The sequence below is a fragment of the Chelonoidis abingdonii genome, chromosome 2 (genome assembly GCF_003597395.2).
Source record: "Chelonoidis abingdonii isolate Lonesome George chromosome 2, CheloAbing_2.0, whole genome shotgun sequence".
Taxonomy (NCBI): Eukaryota; Metazoa; Chordata; order Testudines; family Testudinidae; genus Chelonoidis; species Chelonoidis abingdonii.
Genome location: NC_133770.1, coordinates 228,583,088 through 228,599,541, shown reverse-complemented (window position 1 = coordinate 228,599,541; position 16,454 = coordinate 228,583,088). Strand labels below are relative to the sequence as shown.

At 43.9% G+C, this 16,454-nt stretch overlaps 1 protein-coding gene across 1 annotated transcript in view; it reads left to right on the top strand.

Annotated features, from left to right (window-relative positions):
• The first annotated feature begins 2,359 nt into the window (after positions 1-2,359).
• The window catches only part of PXDNL (peroxidasin like), a 263,150-nt gene continuing 249,055 nt past the window's right edge, over positions 2,360-16,454 (top strand). The window contains 4 exon segments of the mRNA XM_075062026.1: positions 2,360-2,395; positions 2,726-2,746; positions 2,748-2,846; positions 2,849-2,940. Of these exon segments, the coding sequence (XP_074918127.1) occupies positions 2,360-2,395; positions 2,726-2,746; positions 2,748-2,846; positions 2,849-2,940 (248 nt within the window).

Sequence of the window (16,454 nt, the reverse complement as noted above, 5' to 3'; positions counted from 1 at the left end):
CAGGCTGTTAAATTTCATCCAGTTACCTCTGGATTGAGCCCAATAACATGTGTTTGGCTAAATCATACCTCCAGAAGGGCATCCAGCCTGGATCTGAAGACATCAAGAGATGGAGAACCCACCACTTTCCTTGGTAGTTTGTTCCAATGGTTAAATACATCCACTGTTAAAAAAGTGATGCCTTATTTCTAATTTGAAAGTTTCCAGCTTTGACTTCCAGACTTCGGTTCTTGTTATGCCTTTTCTTCACTAGATTAAGGAGCCCTTTAGTATTTTCAAGTATTGTTTATGAGCTTGGCTCTGCCTTATCACACTTCAGTGCATCCACCCCAATGAAGTACTTGGAGGGGCCTTTTAGAGTCAGATGGGGAGAGGTTTGAATCTGGTGGGGCTCCACAGGGAATAAATAATGATAATAAATAATTAATACAGTCTATAGCCTGTTTCATCCGCTGATCTCAAAGCACTTTACAAGCTGGGTAATTATCAGTACCCCCAATTTACGGATGATGAAGCTGAGACTCAGAGATGCTAAGTGTCTTTCCTAGGGTGACACAGCAAATCAATGACAGAAGCTGGAATATTCCTTGTAGTCCAGTGCTCCAATTCCTGGGCCACCCATCCTTTTACACAATGGCTCTGTGGATGGAAGAAGAATGATCTAAAATGACCCACTGAAAGGAAGATCATGAGCCATGAGGACACCTGAAGTCCTTTGGAGGTAGGGTTGAAGCATTTGGTGATTAACTATTTTAAATGATTCAGACTTCTAGCAGGATGAGCATGAATGTACACCCCTTGATTATGGACAGAAGAAGGTCATCTATCAGAGCAACAAGTGCTGCCTCTGTACCGCAACTTAGTGTGAACCCTGGCTGAGATGTGTTAGGAATGGCTTTTTGCTATCTTCTCAGTTTGTTTTTTTAGAAGAGAGAGGTTGGATTTGGAACAAGTTTCCTCTGTGTTATGGGAACCACACCAAAAGGGCTGGGCAGATGGGCAGAGTTATTATTAATTTACCATTTTATCTTCTGATGGGTTTACCAATGGGACTGCACAAAACCAAGAGGATGTAAAGGCCCTTAAAGGAGCTTATAGTCTGTAGTTTTAGTCCTGCATTAGGACAAGGGTCTAAGGGTCTGACTGCATAATGGAGGCCTATGGAGTTTCACCTTGCACAGTCTACAAAGGGCATTGGAGGAGTGGGAGCATGGGGATAGGTGTCATTGGCCCAAAGCCTGCATTGGAATCTGTGTGGATGGACTGCTGCCCTCGTGTGGAACCCTATGGCAGTTTGCATACATGCATCACAGTGGTGGATACAGCTATCCATCTTGTGAACTAAGGCCCAGATCCTGAAAGTGATTTAGGTGCCTACCTTCCATTGGCTTCAGTAGGAGTTAGGCACGTGAATACATTTGAGGATCTGGGCCCAAGTCCCTGTTCCTGCAACTGCATCCAAGTAGGTGGCTCCCTGTGCCTGTAGAGAGCCCCAACGTGGCCCAGTGGCACTGGTCTAGGATTCAGAAATATCTGGGTTCTGTTTTATGGCTCTTCCATGTACCTGCTGGGTGATTTTGGGCCAGACACTTCACCTGTGTGTGACTCAGTTTCCCCATCTGTAAAATGGGCACAGTTCTTTTGGGATCTGCTGATGAAAGCACTGTACAAGGGCTAAGTATTATTATGTCACTCTGTACGGGTGCAAGGGATCCACTGAAGCTGACAAGGCCTAGGAGTGAAGCTGCCAGTCACATCTTTTTCTCTTTCCCAAGAAGGAACTAGGAAAGTGCGCAGCCACTTTCTCCCAAAGACAAGAGGAGGAATGAACTATCCATCCAGAGAGGGAGGGAAATCTCGCTGAGTGGTCATTCCTTCTCCCCACACTACAAAGGTAAGTAGAGCTGTGACACGTTGGGAGGCTGATGGGGGCGACAAACCAGTTGGGAAGCATAGTCTGTCTTCCCTACTGCAAAGGGATGGCTGCTTTCTTTTTTCTCAGCTTATGGGATCAGTGTTATCTCCATGGGGTTAGAAAGTGGAACGCGTTTACCGAGACTCCCTTTGCATTAAGCAAAGCAGCTTGACATGGCCAAAATGTATACAGGCCTGTTCATCTGTTTTTTCTAAAAAGTATGGTTTTCATTACTTTTTAAGGCTAGAGAAATTTTCTCCATTGTAGTGGCTCTCCCGCCTATTCCTCTAAGAGCGTGTGTTCCTGTGTGCAGAGACACTTGGACTTACTCTTGCAAAACAGAGATTGACACTGCAACCCCCTGGGGACCTGCCTTTTTACCTAGTCCCTAAAGTCCTGTGCAAAGCAAGGGCACTGTCTAGTGGCAGCTAAGATTGAGAGGAAATGTGCCAACCTCTGCATTCCCAAGCAGTTCAGCTGGTTAGCATATCAGTGGGAGGGGTCTCGCCTGGATTAAGCAATTCCAGGAAAGCGCATTCTTCATTAAAAGGATCACCTGACACTGTGGAAAACAATTTCTCCACTAGCTGAGCTGCGAGGCATCGCTCTTCCCACAGCTGAAACTAATTAACACAGTCAGTGTCTGGCCCCCACCTCCCCCCTTTCTAACCAGGTTTTAAAAGCCCGGCTGCATAGGCTTTAGTAGGGCAGCGCCCCCTGGTGGTACCCGGGGCTGCTGCAGCCTGTAATGTGATCCCAGCCATTGCTGATTGGCCCCGGGAAGTCCTTTGGAAAGATGCTTGAGTGCAGCGGGAGCGGCCAGACTCCCCGCGAGCTGGGGCTTGGGCGCGAAGAGGCGATGGAGTCCAAACTTCTCTCCTTAGCTGTCCTTTTCCTGGCCGTGCGGTGCGCCGCGTCCCTGCCCTGCTCCGCCCCAGTCGATGCCTTTGCTTTAAAACCACCATCCGCTGCATGCACTTGATGTTGGATCACATCCCCCGGGTGCCCAAGCAGACATCACTCCTGTAAGTACCACACTGCCTCCCTCTTGCTCGCTGAGCTTCCAGCTCCTGGTCAAACTTCGTGCCTCTCAGGGCTGGCGCTTCGCTCCCTACGCCCCAGTTTGGCTGTTGCAAGATGAGAGCGTGACCCAGGGGCTGGAGCAATTGGAGCAGGGGCAGTGTGGAGAAATTCCAGGGGGAGACATACTGGGTAGAGGGGTGGTGACTGCCCCGGGGGTCCTTGAAAAGTGGTGCAGATTCCACAGGAGTCTGGTAGCCTAGTGACTAAGTGGAGGTTGAGTGATCCTGGGCATAGTTGCATACTCCCAGGGGAGTTCCTGGAAGGTGAGTGCTGGCATATCTCGGGGTGTATTCCATATGGGCAGTGACTGCTCACTGTGGCACTGGCAGTCATTAATTTGTAATGAAAGAGGTGCTGGGGCTCAACCAATTTCTTTACTTTTATAACTGACCTGGCAAGCCCAGAGGTGCCGGGGCTATGAACTACCAAGCCTAGAGATGCTGAGCTCAGCCCTGGCAAGCCCTAACACAAATTAAGCACTAGGCATTGGCATATACCAGGGGGAATCTCTAGAGTGGCAGATCACAGGAGCTCCTGGTGGTGGTGGTGGAGGACTGATATATTCCAAGGGGAGATATATGTGAATTATCCAAGTAGGAATGGCTGGTATATCATAAGGGGAGTCTCTAGTGATGGTGTTTGGGGAGGAGGTGAGTTTGAGTGATCTCAGGGGATAACTTATTCCAGAAGCACCCTTGGAGTATAGGTCTGGGATGAAAGATCCCAGAGGGGGAGTAAGAGAAATCAGTCTGGGCATGTACTTGAGGTAGTGGGAGGTGGATAAATTTCAGTGGCTGACCTAGGTGGGTGAGGGTGATTGTTAATTGCAGAGGCAAACCCCTGGGAAGAATTGGAGGTTTGAGGTGATTATATGGCTGGAGCAGTTTAGATTGGAGGTACATTATTTGAAGGATGAGAGAGAAAAAAGGAAAAGTGTTTGAATGTGTGTGGAAACAATTTAATTCCTGAAAATATTGAAGCTGAGAACTGCAGCAGCTCCAAAGAGCACTTTCCACTGTCAGGAGTAAAGGTACAGATAAAAGTTAATAATTAAGGTTGTGTTGATGTGATAGGAAATGACCAAATGCATTTGAACAGGTGGAGCTTTGACTGTTTTGCTGGCTAGGGCCATGTTGCTGGACTGTTTTTGCTCCCAGGTTATCTCTCTGCAGATAGGACTCCAAAGAAGCAGCTGCTAATGGTCTCTTGTCAGGTTGGGCTTTGTTTGGTTCCTCCCTGTGTCAAGGCCAGGATACCCTTTTTGTCTAGTCACAAAATAGGACTGGAATGTCACTGCTTTCCAACCAAAGTAACACACCCACTAATGGTTTTTCAGCTTGATTGCCTTTACTGTCATTCATTAATGTTTCCATATCCATTTTTTGGTCTCCTTATGTTTGGAAATGTTTGTATTGCAGGAGTGGAAAACAGGGAGACCAGAGGGAAAGTGTGAAAAATCGGGACAGGGGACGGGGGGTAATAGATGACTATATAAGAAAAACCCCAAAATTGGGACTGTCCCTATAAAATCAGGATATCTGGTCACTCTAGTGGAAAATGATCAAGTAACATAGACAAATAGTTACAGCAGCATGGGATCATCAAGGTAGCTGTTATTTCAGAGTGTTTATTTGCAAGTGATTAAATTTTTAAGCCTAAACCTCTTTGTGAACTGTTTTAAACCAGAACTAGCTTTTAACTGATTACAATTGCCATGGATAAACGTGCTGTGCTACCAGAATAGTGTTTGCTCAGGAAACATGAGGATCTGTTTTCAGATGCTGCTATTTTCCCTTTAGAAAACATCTGCTAGCCTATTAAGACCTTAATCATCATTGTTATTGAAGTTGTTAAAACAACATCAAAAATAGACTGACTACAACTTTGTCAGAGAGGGAGAACTTGAGAGCCAAGTGGCTGTTGTAATAAATGGCTGAAAAGATTAAGGTTAAAAATTACAGGGAATGAACAAACTTTGGTTTGATTTTGTAAAAACTGGATTAATCTCCTTGAATGCTGTATGTTACTGGAAGTTGCTAAAGATTCAGGTTTACAACTGTGACATGATTTGCTCTCTTAAAGTCTCTTCCCTGAGGATTAGATCAATACAAAATTGTTCCCAGCACACTTATTTGCTTTTCCTAAAGAAGGAAAGAGCAATGCCCAACTGTGACACCTGCCCACACCTAACTGATGTCTGCTGTGTTTAGAATTTGTCTTCTGCGGTATTTCATTGAGATTAAATATCTACTGAAGCAACATTGTCAATGGGCAACATAATATTTTATATTATTTATACTGCTGGAGGTACCAATCGAACATAAATGGACAGTAAAAAAAGTCCATGCCTCAAAGAGATCAGTCTACGGCCCCAATCTTCAGTGTCCTTAGCCTTCTTAGCGTGGGATGACTTTTCTGCAGAAGACAGTGAGACTCTGCATGAGTGCAGGGAACTGCCTGCATGGAGAAGCTTGCAGGATCAGAGCCATTCTGCAGGTGCAACTGAGTGAGGATGAGATAACTCTAAAGTATCAGAGGGGTAGCCGTGTTAGTTTCAAACTGTAAAAAGCGACAGAGTCCTGTGGCACCTTATAGACTAACCAACGTACTGGAGCATAAGTTTCAGTGGGTGAATACCCACTTCATCAAATGCAACTGTAAACAATTTATTAGAAATGTGATAGAGGATGCTGGAGACAGATGTTGTGAAGAATACTTCATAAAGCTTCCCTTTCTACATAGAGATGCTTTATATTTCTGGTGGTGAAGAGAAGGCCCAATCTGTAGTAGGTAGAGTTCAAGGCCATAAAGGACCATTAGCTTATCTAGTCTGACCTCTATTGTATCACAGACCATAACACTTTATCCAGTTACTCCTGTATTGAGCTCAAGAACTTTTGTTTGACTAAAACATTTCTTTCCAAACAGCATCCAGTCTTCCTGTGAAGATGTCAAGAGGTAGCAAATTTGCCCCTTCCTTTGGTAATTTGGTCCAATGGTTAAACAACTAATGACAACAGTCATTGTAGGGATATTAAAGAAGGTATTAACAGTGATTCCCCCAAGTAACAGTGACCCCCCAAGTTCACCAAGTACAAAAATCTTTTAAATTCTTATGTTAAAACTTGTAAGCTCCTGTCTGCAGAAAACACTGATTATATCTGTCCTGTGAAAGATACTCTCTTACTATGTAAAAATTACAAACAAGTTAATTGACTTTGTTCTTGAAGTAAACACTATGCTAGCCTTAAGCTGTAATTGATATAATGTAAACAAACAGACCCCCACCCTCTGTGATTACAGGGCTGGGAGTCTCATAGGAATTAACACACACCCCAAAAATGGTGGAGACAGTAAATTAAAATATGGTTAAGAGATGGAATGTATGTTGAGGAATGTTTGATGTACATGAATGGTTAGGGAGGTGCCAGCCTAGAAAGGATCCATCAGCCAAAGAATGTGTCAAGTGGACCACCAGACAACCCCCGAGGGTAAACTGGGATCCACCCCAAACACCTGGAAGGAATCTGCCACTTTAGACAGTGTGGAGCCACCAGGAATGTGCCATCTGCTGATTGAGCCAACAACAGCACGATGAAACAGTTCCCATAGACTAACATATGAATTAATTCCTATAAAAATGGACTCTTAAAAACTGAGGACTTTGAGTCTCTAGTTCTGCTGCCAGCCTCCAGGTGCATCTGACACAGACTTGGCTCCATCCTCATGACCAAGATATGTGGCCAGTAACTTGGCATGAGCAACTTCTAGGCTGGTAACTATAACACCTATACAGAACCTGAATGAATGATTGTGTGAATGAAAATATATATAATGTGTGTGTAAGGAATAAGTAGTAATAGGAACTAGTCAAACAACATTTTTTGCTTTATTATTATTTACAATAAATGTGGCATCTTTGCCTTATCCCTCTTAATAAGATCCTGGTGGTTTTTATTATATTGGTATTACATCATCCTCACTGTTAGGTAGCTTTTAAAGGAGGGCAATTGTTCCTCTCTTGTGATTATTCTACAGGGCCTATGATAAAGGAATAATATTGTTTTGCACAGGTATAAAACAGAATCTTAAAGAACTACTACATAGAGGGATGTGGAGACAAGTCTCTAAGTAGGCCTAGAAATTCAGTTAAAGCTGTTGAGAGTTGACAGATTTATTTTAAAGACATTTAAACCAATTAAGTGATACCAAAGGATTACAACATAGTATAAACAATATCTGCAACTCCCTTGACATGCCACATTTAGATAGTGAGAAGTGTTCTCAGAAGGAATGGGCAGGTCAGCTGAAAAGAGAGAGAAATGATACAGGAGCTTTGCTGAATAACAGAATTGCTTAGTTAGGCCTGGTCCACACTACGTCGTTAAATGGATTTTAACAGCGTTAAATCGATTTAACATTGTACCCGTCCACACTACAGTGCTCTTTAAATCGATTTCGTTACTCCTCTCATTGGGGAGGAGTACAGCTAAAATCGATATTATTATATCGGAATAGTGTTAGTGTGGACGGAAATCGACATTATTGGCCTCCGGGAGGTATCCCACAGGGCACCACTGACCGCTCTGGACAGCAATCAGAACTCAGAGGCACTGACCAGGTAAACAGGAAAAGCCCCCACCCCGCGAACTTGTTGAATCATTATCTGTTTGGCGCGTGGAGGCTCTGATCAGCACAGAGCCACGAAGAGTCTCGCACAGGTAACAATGCGTCGTCTGAGAATAGAAGAATCGCATGGACCGCAGGAATGTATGATTGATCGCATTATGGGAGAGGATTCAGTGCTAACAATCCGTTCTAAAGACGAAATGAAAAATTTAAAATTTCAAGGCTATGTTAGAAAGGCCCACGCAGGGACTCAGTGCAGTGCATTGAATAAGGAGCTTCAGACAACTACAGAAAACAAAGAAGCAAAACGGGAAGTCTGGGCAGGGCAAACATGCGTTCTACGCTGAGCTGCATGCATTTTAGGGGGTTGCACCACTCCACCCTTTTGTTGGATTCGAGGTGGGTCTATCTCAACATGCGGAGGATTCAGCGGAGGGGGCAGATGAGGAGGAGGAGAAGATGGACGACTTTGCTCGAGTCGAGCACCAGACTCCATTGCAACAGAGAGGCTTTTGTGACCAGACGGATTACCCCCCACCTCCCAGCAACTGCCCAAAAGGAACCATGGAAGTGCCTCTGCGTGGTGTTTGTTAATATCAAAATGGTTTAAGCAAGCGTTTTAATGATGATTTGCCATCAGGCTTGGGAGCATTTGCGCCAGTAATTACAGGAAAAGTTTGAATGTCTGGGGATGAGTGAACCTCCAAGAATCTCCATGATCGCCCTGGCAGTACTGCGAAGCCTTTGCGAAAGCTTCTGGAAAGCAGTTTTTTACGTCCACCATGATAGACACATTGCCTGCCATGATTAGTAGCATAATTGGTATCATTGCGTGACAAGACACAGTAGTATGTACCTGGTGTTCCTGGCATTCCTGGAAAATTATTCTTATCTCGCGCTGTGATTCTCATAGAGTTAATATTCATTGTGACCTTGTTGAAATTCAGGAATTTATATTAAAGGGACAGAGATGGCTATTTTCTACTGGGCTATTGAGCTTCTCAATTTTGCATGTAGCAAAGCTGGAGGGAGAGGACGATGGCGCTGAGCGTTTGGCAAGCAGGAATCTTCCAGTACGCGCACGCGGTGGGGGGCGGGGGAAGGTAGGGTAGAGGTGTTTAGCATTTAGCACCAGTCAGTGGGGGAGAATATAGAAATCTTCCAGGGAATAGAGCGCGGTTGGCATCTGCTGCTGCTGGTTAATAGAAAAAGATCGAGGCACTGTGTATATGAAGGCTGGAGAAGTCAAAGAGACGCTTACCATGCCGCCATGAAAGCGAGTACTTGATGCCGACCTGCGTCTGGATGGATCCGGCAACACCAGAGCCACAGGTACTCATATTAAAAGATGCAAATGGACCTTGTAGTGATCCGTTTTGTTGATGTAGTGATAGTGTAAAGTAAACATTTTCTGTAAATGTATCTTTTACATATTTCTCTCCTGTTTTCCCTCCCCATGCAGCTGCACAGTTTTCAGCCTCCATCCCTCCGAGGCTAGCTCATAAGCGGTTGGAGAACAGGACGTGAGATGAAATGTTCTCTGAAATCATGAAAGTAACCGCAGTGACAGAGCTCATCAGAATGAGTGGAAGGACATCTAGCAAGTACAGGAAGATGCCAGTGAATGTCAGAGGACCGGGGATGCTCCAAGTGAGAAGTGCACCCAGAAGTTCAGAGGTATAGGAGGAAGTCAGCGTGGCGGATGCAAGCTGGAGCTGCTGCGTATCAACTGATATCCTCCGACGCATGGTGGATCTTCAGGCAGAGCAGTGGGCACGAGTGCACTGCAGCTCCTGTTGTAACCCTAGCCCCCCCATGTTCCATATCTACGCACCCAGACGTGTTTAGATGCGTGGGGAGGCTTTCTGCACTCGCACTTCACTCTGTGACTGTCCAACCAAAGGCTGTCATACCTTGAAATGTGCTTAATAGCCTTTTCCTTCCTCTATCCTCCTCCAACACACACCGGATACCTTGATAATTGCTCTGCCTCTTTGGTAATTACTGTTTAACAGAATACATGCAAAGGGGGAGGGGCGTTGGCTTAAGGGATGACTTTATAATAGCAGAAGACATGGTTTTAAATGCTAGTGACTCTATTTCCCTAGCAGCTGTAATCAAAGGGGAGGGTGGGTTGCTTACCGGAAGGGTCAATGAAGGGTGGGGTTCTTGAAGGAGCAAACACAGCAGTCACAGCAGTCACACCATACCTGGCCGTGATGCAAACTATTTCAAGCTTCTCTGATCCGCACCACTTCCTGTGTGCTCTTAATCGCCCTGGTGTCTGGCTGCTTGCTAGCGGCCAGGCGATTTGCCTCAGCTTCCACCCCAGCCATAAAGTGTCCCCCTTCTTTCACACGATCTGTGCGAGCACAGTTCAAGCAGCATAACAACGGGGACATTGTTGCGTGAGCGTCCTGGCGGTAATAATGTGCCCAAGGCCTTTTAAATGGACCAATGCACATTCTACCACATCCTGCTTGACTCAAAAGCCTGTAAGTTGAACCGCTGCTGACCTACTGTCCAGGCTGCCTTGTGTTCTGAGCATGGGATCAAGGGTAGGTGCGTCCCAGAGTACGACAGGGCATTTAACATCCCCAACGTTATTTCTGTCTGGGAAGTAATTCCTATGCGACAGCATTTAAACAGCGTATGTGCTTCTGAGACCGAGCGTCATACCTTCCTGGCATCACGTGGATGTGTGTATGAAAACGATCACCTTGTGATTCCAGCCAGTCTGCAGCACATTAAAAGTACCCTGCGTTTACTACGGTGCCCTGTGCTCGGCAAAGGATCATGGGTTCCATCTCGGTGGCCCCGACCACAGTTAGGGAATCCCACTGCGCACAACCGCACTATGACCTGCCAGTTCCAGAGTCCCACCTTGTGCGTAGCAGGACTTAATGATGCTTTTGGCTCTTGCATCACAGAGCCCCGACAGTTAGATTTTCCCACTCCAATTGATTCCCCGACTGACAGTGCTGTTGGGTTGCGATGTTAAGGGGCTTTGCCACCGCTTTTACCATGAATTGAGAGGGCTCTTCATCTTGTTCTATGCAGTTTCAGGGCAAGGCGAAGCAAGTCACAAGTCAAAGAAAGTGCTCTTACACATGCGAAGTTTCGCAACCGTGCGATCGTCCCACCCGCAAACTATGTGGTCCCAGTCTGTGCGTTTTCCTGCCACAAATCGGCGTTCAATGAGGTACAGCTCCCCACTTCCAGCAGTGTCAAACGCCAGGGCCCTTAGGGGATTCAGTGTCCCAGTCTCATTGTTCTCGTCGCCGCGTGCCGTACTGCCGCTTTCGCCTGCCTTTGCAGTCTCATGGTTCCACGAGAGATAGACGTGCCGAGGTTATTTGACAAGTCCACGATTGCGTATGTCAGCAGGCATCGGCGTTCTATGGCGTGTTGCCTCAGTTCACCAGGAAAAGCACGAAAATTGTCTGTGCTTTCACAAGGAGAGTGAGCTTACCCAGAACACGACCGCCGACAATGATTTTTGCCCCATCAGGCACTGGGCTCTCAACCCGGAATTCCAAGGGGCGGGGGAGACAGGGAACTATGGGATAGCTACGGAATAGCTACCCACAGTGCACCGCTCCAGAAATCGACGCTAGCATCGGACCATGGACGCACACCATCGAATTAACGTGCCTAGTGTGGATGCGCACAATTGGCGTTTTAATATCTGTTTAATAAAACCGGTTTTAGCTAATTTGAAATTATGCCGTAGTGTGGACTTAGCCTTAGTTCAAGAGGGGAGGGGAGATTCCCCAGTATTGGGAGGAAAATATATCAACAGAGCTCACTGGGGAAAGGTTGTATGCACATTTAATTGGCCATCTTTTTCTTTCTCTGTTATTTTAATCTATGACCATTTGCTGCCAGAGCATACCAAGCTATTGCTATTGAAACACAGGCCAGTATTGCTAATACATATGCATATCAACACTTATTCAAAATCTCGTTTGATATGAGCCAGCATCTTCAATATCAGTGAAGTTGTGTATGCATGTAATGCAATTAAACCCCCTTAGGAAACATGAATTCCATCATAAGCCTAAAACTGTGAAAAATACAGTTTCTTTACTGCTAGTTTTTTTTAATGGATCAGGTCATTGGGGAAATATAAAGGCTGTAGACAAAAGATATCTGGTAATGACCAGATTTTTATTTTTTATGTAAGACTGACTGATTGCTAATCAAAAGTCTGACATCACTTGGCTTAGTTAAACTGAGGGCTCTTTGTCCTAAAGTTCTTGGCATATGTATACTTTGTTCAATTCTGTGATAAGTTTCATGGTCTTGGACATAAAATGCGAATGTTCATAGAAAAAGTTGAGGATACAGATGCAGTTGATAAAGGTAATTTGAACTTAACATTTAACACACCTTTCTCAGGTGAAACTTTTTAAGACTATTTATTAATTTTGTTACTTCATGTTTCCCTTACTTTATTAGGAGGTTCCCGTCCTCTTGGAATAAGTCAATCTTATGTATTAATTGAAAATTTTTGCTCTGTGTGGAAATTGCCAGCTTGTTCTTGCGCCTCTGAAGAGGGTGAGCAAACCATAAGAAGAATAGGGATCAGTCCGAAAAGAAACTCTTACAGCTCAGAAGAAGAACTTCTGCTTCCTCAAGAATATAATGGGATTCTATGTTTCACATTTGCCGGTTCTCATTCCAGCTGTTAACATATTTGTTTCATTGGACCAAAAAAAGATTTCCCCTTAATATGTCTGGTGTTCAAATGCATCTCAGTGTTTCATGCCTGTATGCTTTCCACCTGACACAGCTAAAGATGCTATCTAGTTGGATCTTTTTGAGTTATTTGAATTGGAAAGCTGCCTTTCTTCATGGTCGTCATGCAAGAATTTTACAGGATTCTTGTGAAAAGTGTTGAGTTGTAGAAGTGCCTTGAAGCTTGGACTGGCTCAGTATTGCCTTTCCTGATATTTTTAATTCAGCTTTTAAAGTGCAGTGCTTTAGGGGGGAGGGGAGAGGAAGTTACAATCAGCATGACCATTGTAAAGGATGGAGGGCAGGGGATAGAAGTGTTATGTATGTTGGTTTGGGGATTTGGGATGGGGTTCAAGCTCAGTAGTTCCTGCACAATGTAACAGTAGGAGCTATGTCCAGACAAATGGCACCATATGCCTCTTTAAGTACACACTATTCTGTAAGATCTCATGAAGTTCTGCACACTTATTTGGTGTGGTATTGGCTATGTTCTGGGTTTGTTGGGGAGGGAGGGGATGAGGTTATCAAATGCATATCAAGAAAAGAATGATTTAATGATGAATGAAGCAACAATGAGTCCTGTGGCACCTTAAAGATTAACAGATATTTTGGAACATAAGCTTTCGTGGGTGAATACCCCCTTCGTCAGATGCATGTACTGGAAATTTCCAGAGGCAAGTATAAATATGCAAGCAAGAAGCAGGCTGGAGATAATGAGGTTAGTTCAGTCAGGGAGGGTGAGGCCCTCTTCTAGCAGTTGAGGTGTGAATACCAATGGAGGAGAAACTGCTTTTGTAGTTGGCAAGCCATTCACAGTCTTTGTTTAATCCTGAGCTGATGGTGTCAAAGTTGGAAATGACCTGAAGCTCAGCAGTTTCTCTTTGAAGTCTGGTCCTCATGTTTTTTTGCTGCAGGATGGCTACTTTTAAATCTGCTATTGTGTATCCAAGGAGGTTGAAGTGTTCTCCTACAGGTTTTTGTATATTTGAAATCTGACGATACACAGGCTATTCAGCTAAACAGATGCATGGTGCTACATACAAGGACTTTACCATGACTAGTCCTAAGCTCCCAGGAATAGGAGATGTCATGCAGAATTCTTGTTCCTCAGTACGTGTACTTGATTGCTTAGCCTGTTTCTGTACAGACTTATGGGTCTTGCTACATACACCTCTACCTCAATATAACATGACCTGATATTCCGAATTCAGATATAACGTGGTAAAGCAGTGCTCGGGAGGGAGGAGGGGTTGCGCACTCCAGTGGATCAAAGCAAGTCTGGTATAATGCAGTTCACCTATAACGCAGTAAGATCTTTTTGGCTGTTGAGGACAACATTATATCGAGGTAGAGGTTGCTCCTGTCTTAGAGTTCTGATGGCTTCTGCCACAGAAGATAGGAAGGTCCACTAGAAGGTTCCTAAGCAATTTAAAGGGATACTCCTCAGTTCCTATATAATACAACATCTGAAAACTACAGATCAAAATGGTAGGGAGAAATCCTGTATTATTGTGGAGATGAATTAGAAGATCTAATACATATTTTAGGTCTAAATCCTGCAACTGATTCTGCATAGGTAGCCCAAATGGATTACGTCCAGGTGGAAGTGTGCTTCCCAATTCAAGTAGACAGATCTGCTAGCTCTGTTCGATCTAGTGTGCTAAAATAGCAGTGCAACCAGGTTAGCATAGGTGGCAGGTTGGGCTAGCCACTCGAGTACAACCCTGTCCTGACCTCTGGTGTCTAGCCTGAGCCGCTGGCTATGGCACCATTTGTAGCATGATGGCTTGAGCAGATGTGGCGCATATCTGTCTACTTGAAAAGCTGTGAAAGCTGCCTGTCTGTCTGAAGAGTCTCGTAAAACAGTTGTCTGGTTTGCTGCACTTGCAGCTCCAATGAAGTGCGTACCACTGACGCTTCTGAAGCGCAGCCGGTCATTTGTGAAGAGCAGAGAAAATACTTAGGAATATTGCTGAAATGGTGAAAACTCTAAGTTCACATTTCCTTATGCACTGTGCAGCTAGATGTCTCATCTGTATAAAAAGAGAGGCTAGCTGAACTGTAGGGAAATTTTAACACTCCACAAGAATGTGCTTTTGCTACAGAAAGAAAACGAGTTTAGCTAAACATTCTCACTTATCTGCACTTGTAAGGAAGTATTAACTTCCTTTTCTCTGTCTCGCTCTTATTTTTGTTTTCAGTGGAGATGTGTTTCAGGAATTTGAATGGAGAACAATTATTCTTTTTAATAGGCAGAAGTGCATTTTAGTTTGTTTTTATGTTGATTACTGGAAATTGCTAAAATGTCTTTCATTTTATACTATTATTCAGTGACTTTCAATTACCATGTTAACCAACAATAACCTAGAAAAAGATAGATCTTTCAAATCCTAGATATGAACATTGTGTTATAATGAATTTATTAGTAATTAAACTTCTGTTTGCTAGGTATTCCATAGGTTTCAAGGTCAGAGGGGACCATCATGATCATCTAGGCTAATCTTCTTCACATTGCAGGCCACAGAACCTCACCCGCTAGTCCTGCAATAGCCCTCTAACCTCTGAGTTACTGAAGCCTTCAAATCCATGATTTAAAGACTTCAAGTTACAGAGAATCCACCATTTACACTTGATATCTGCTCTGTTACTGAGTAAAGCTTTATGTACAGTTGGGGCCCACTTCAAAGAGGGATTGGCTAATTATATGGGTAAAAAATAGCCATATCCAGAGTTAATAGTAGATAAACTTTTAGAGGAGATCTAAAACCTTTGTGCTTCAGGGTTAAACCAATTTCTAACCATTAGGTTTGTCCCACCTCCATCTACTTCATGGCTTCATGTACCTTCTGATGTTGGCCTCTGTTGCAGACAGTAAACTGGATTAGATGGAACATGGGTCTGATCCAGTATGGCAGTTCCTAAATTCTGATTTCTTAAATACTCTGTGCATGTATCTCTGTGGAATTGATTCTTAGTTCCACATATAATGGATCAGCCTCTTTGTCTGGTAGACTAACCCAATGGCAGAGATTAGCATGAAGTATGATTGCAGAGGGGATTACTGTGTAATAGATTTTCATTCTGATTGTGTCTATAGGAATATTATATAATGTTACATTAGTGCCCAGAAGTCCCAGTAGTTAACCGATGGAGTCAATGTCATGTGACAAGGGTATTGGTCTTTGGAGACCTCACTCAGGTCATGTGACTGAGGGCTGGAAATCGAGCTGAGTTTCTTACCAGCACTCTGGATGACCAGATGTCCCAATTTTATAGGGCCAATCCTGATTTTTGGGTCTTTCTTATATAGGCTTCTATTATCCCCTACTCCGTCCCAATTTTTCACATTTGCTGTCTGGTCATCCTATGTGTACCAGACTCTTATTACTGTACTTATATGTATCCTGTTCCTAATTATTATAGTGTTATGGGTTTTTTTGTTAAACCTTTCCCATAACAGGAATTACACTGTCAGTAGAAATAGTGGAAAGAATAGCTAAATATCTGCATGCAGCTTTCTAACAAAAACACTGCATTTTTGGCCAACCGTTAGGTATTTTTTGTCAACACTCTTTAAAAATGTATCTTTCTGTAAATCCCATACTTAATTTTTGGAGGGTGATAGTGGAAAATCCTAAGTATGAACTATTTTTGCTTTATAGCATATTTCTGTTCAAAAATTTGCCATGGGGAATCATCAAAATGGATCTGATGCAAAAGTCCCAAGGGTATGTTGTGACTGCATTATCTACTGATAACTCATTCTAACTTTAAACAGTGGCCCAGTTTCACAGTCTGTAGTTTGTGAGACTACTGAAACAGAGTTCCATTACTCCTGGAGCCAATGCATAGCATAAGCATAGATCATAGAAACATTTTGTAGGAGAATGTGGGAGGAGGTTGCCTCCTAATTTCAACTTTTGAAGGAACTGCAAATAGCATGTTTGTGCAGCATGGTCTGGTATGCTGGAATTCCGAACAGTAGTGGCCCTTGATGTCCTGTGGTACTTGTTAGATATTTGACCTGTAAGGGTAAGTAAAACTTGAAGGAAATCTCTTGGAATGCTCACAAAGAACAGTGGGACTG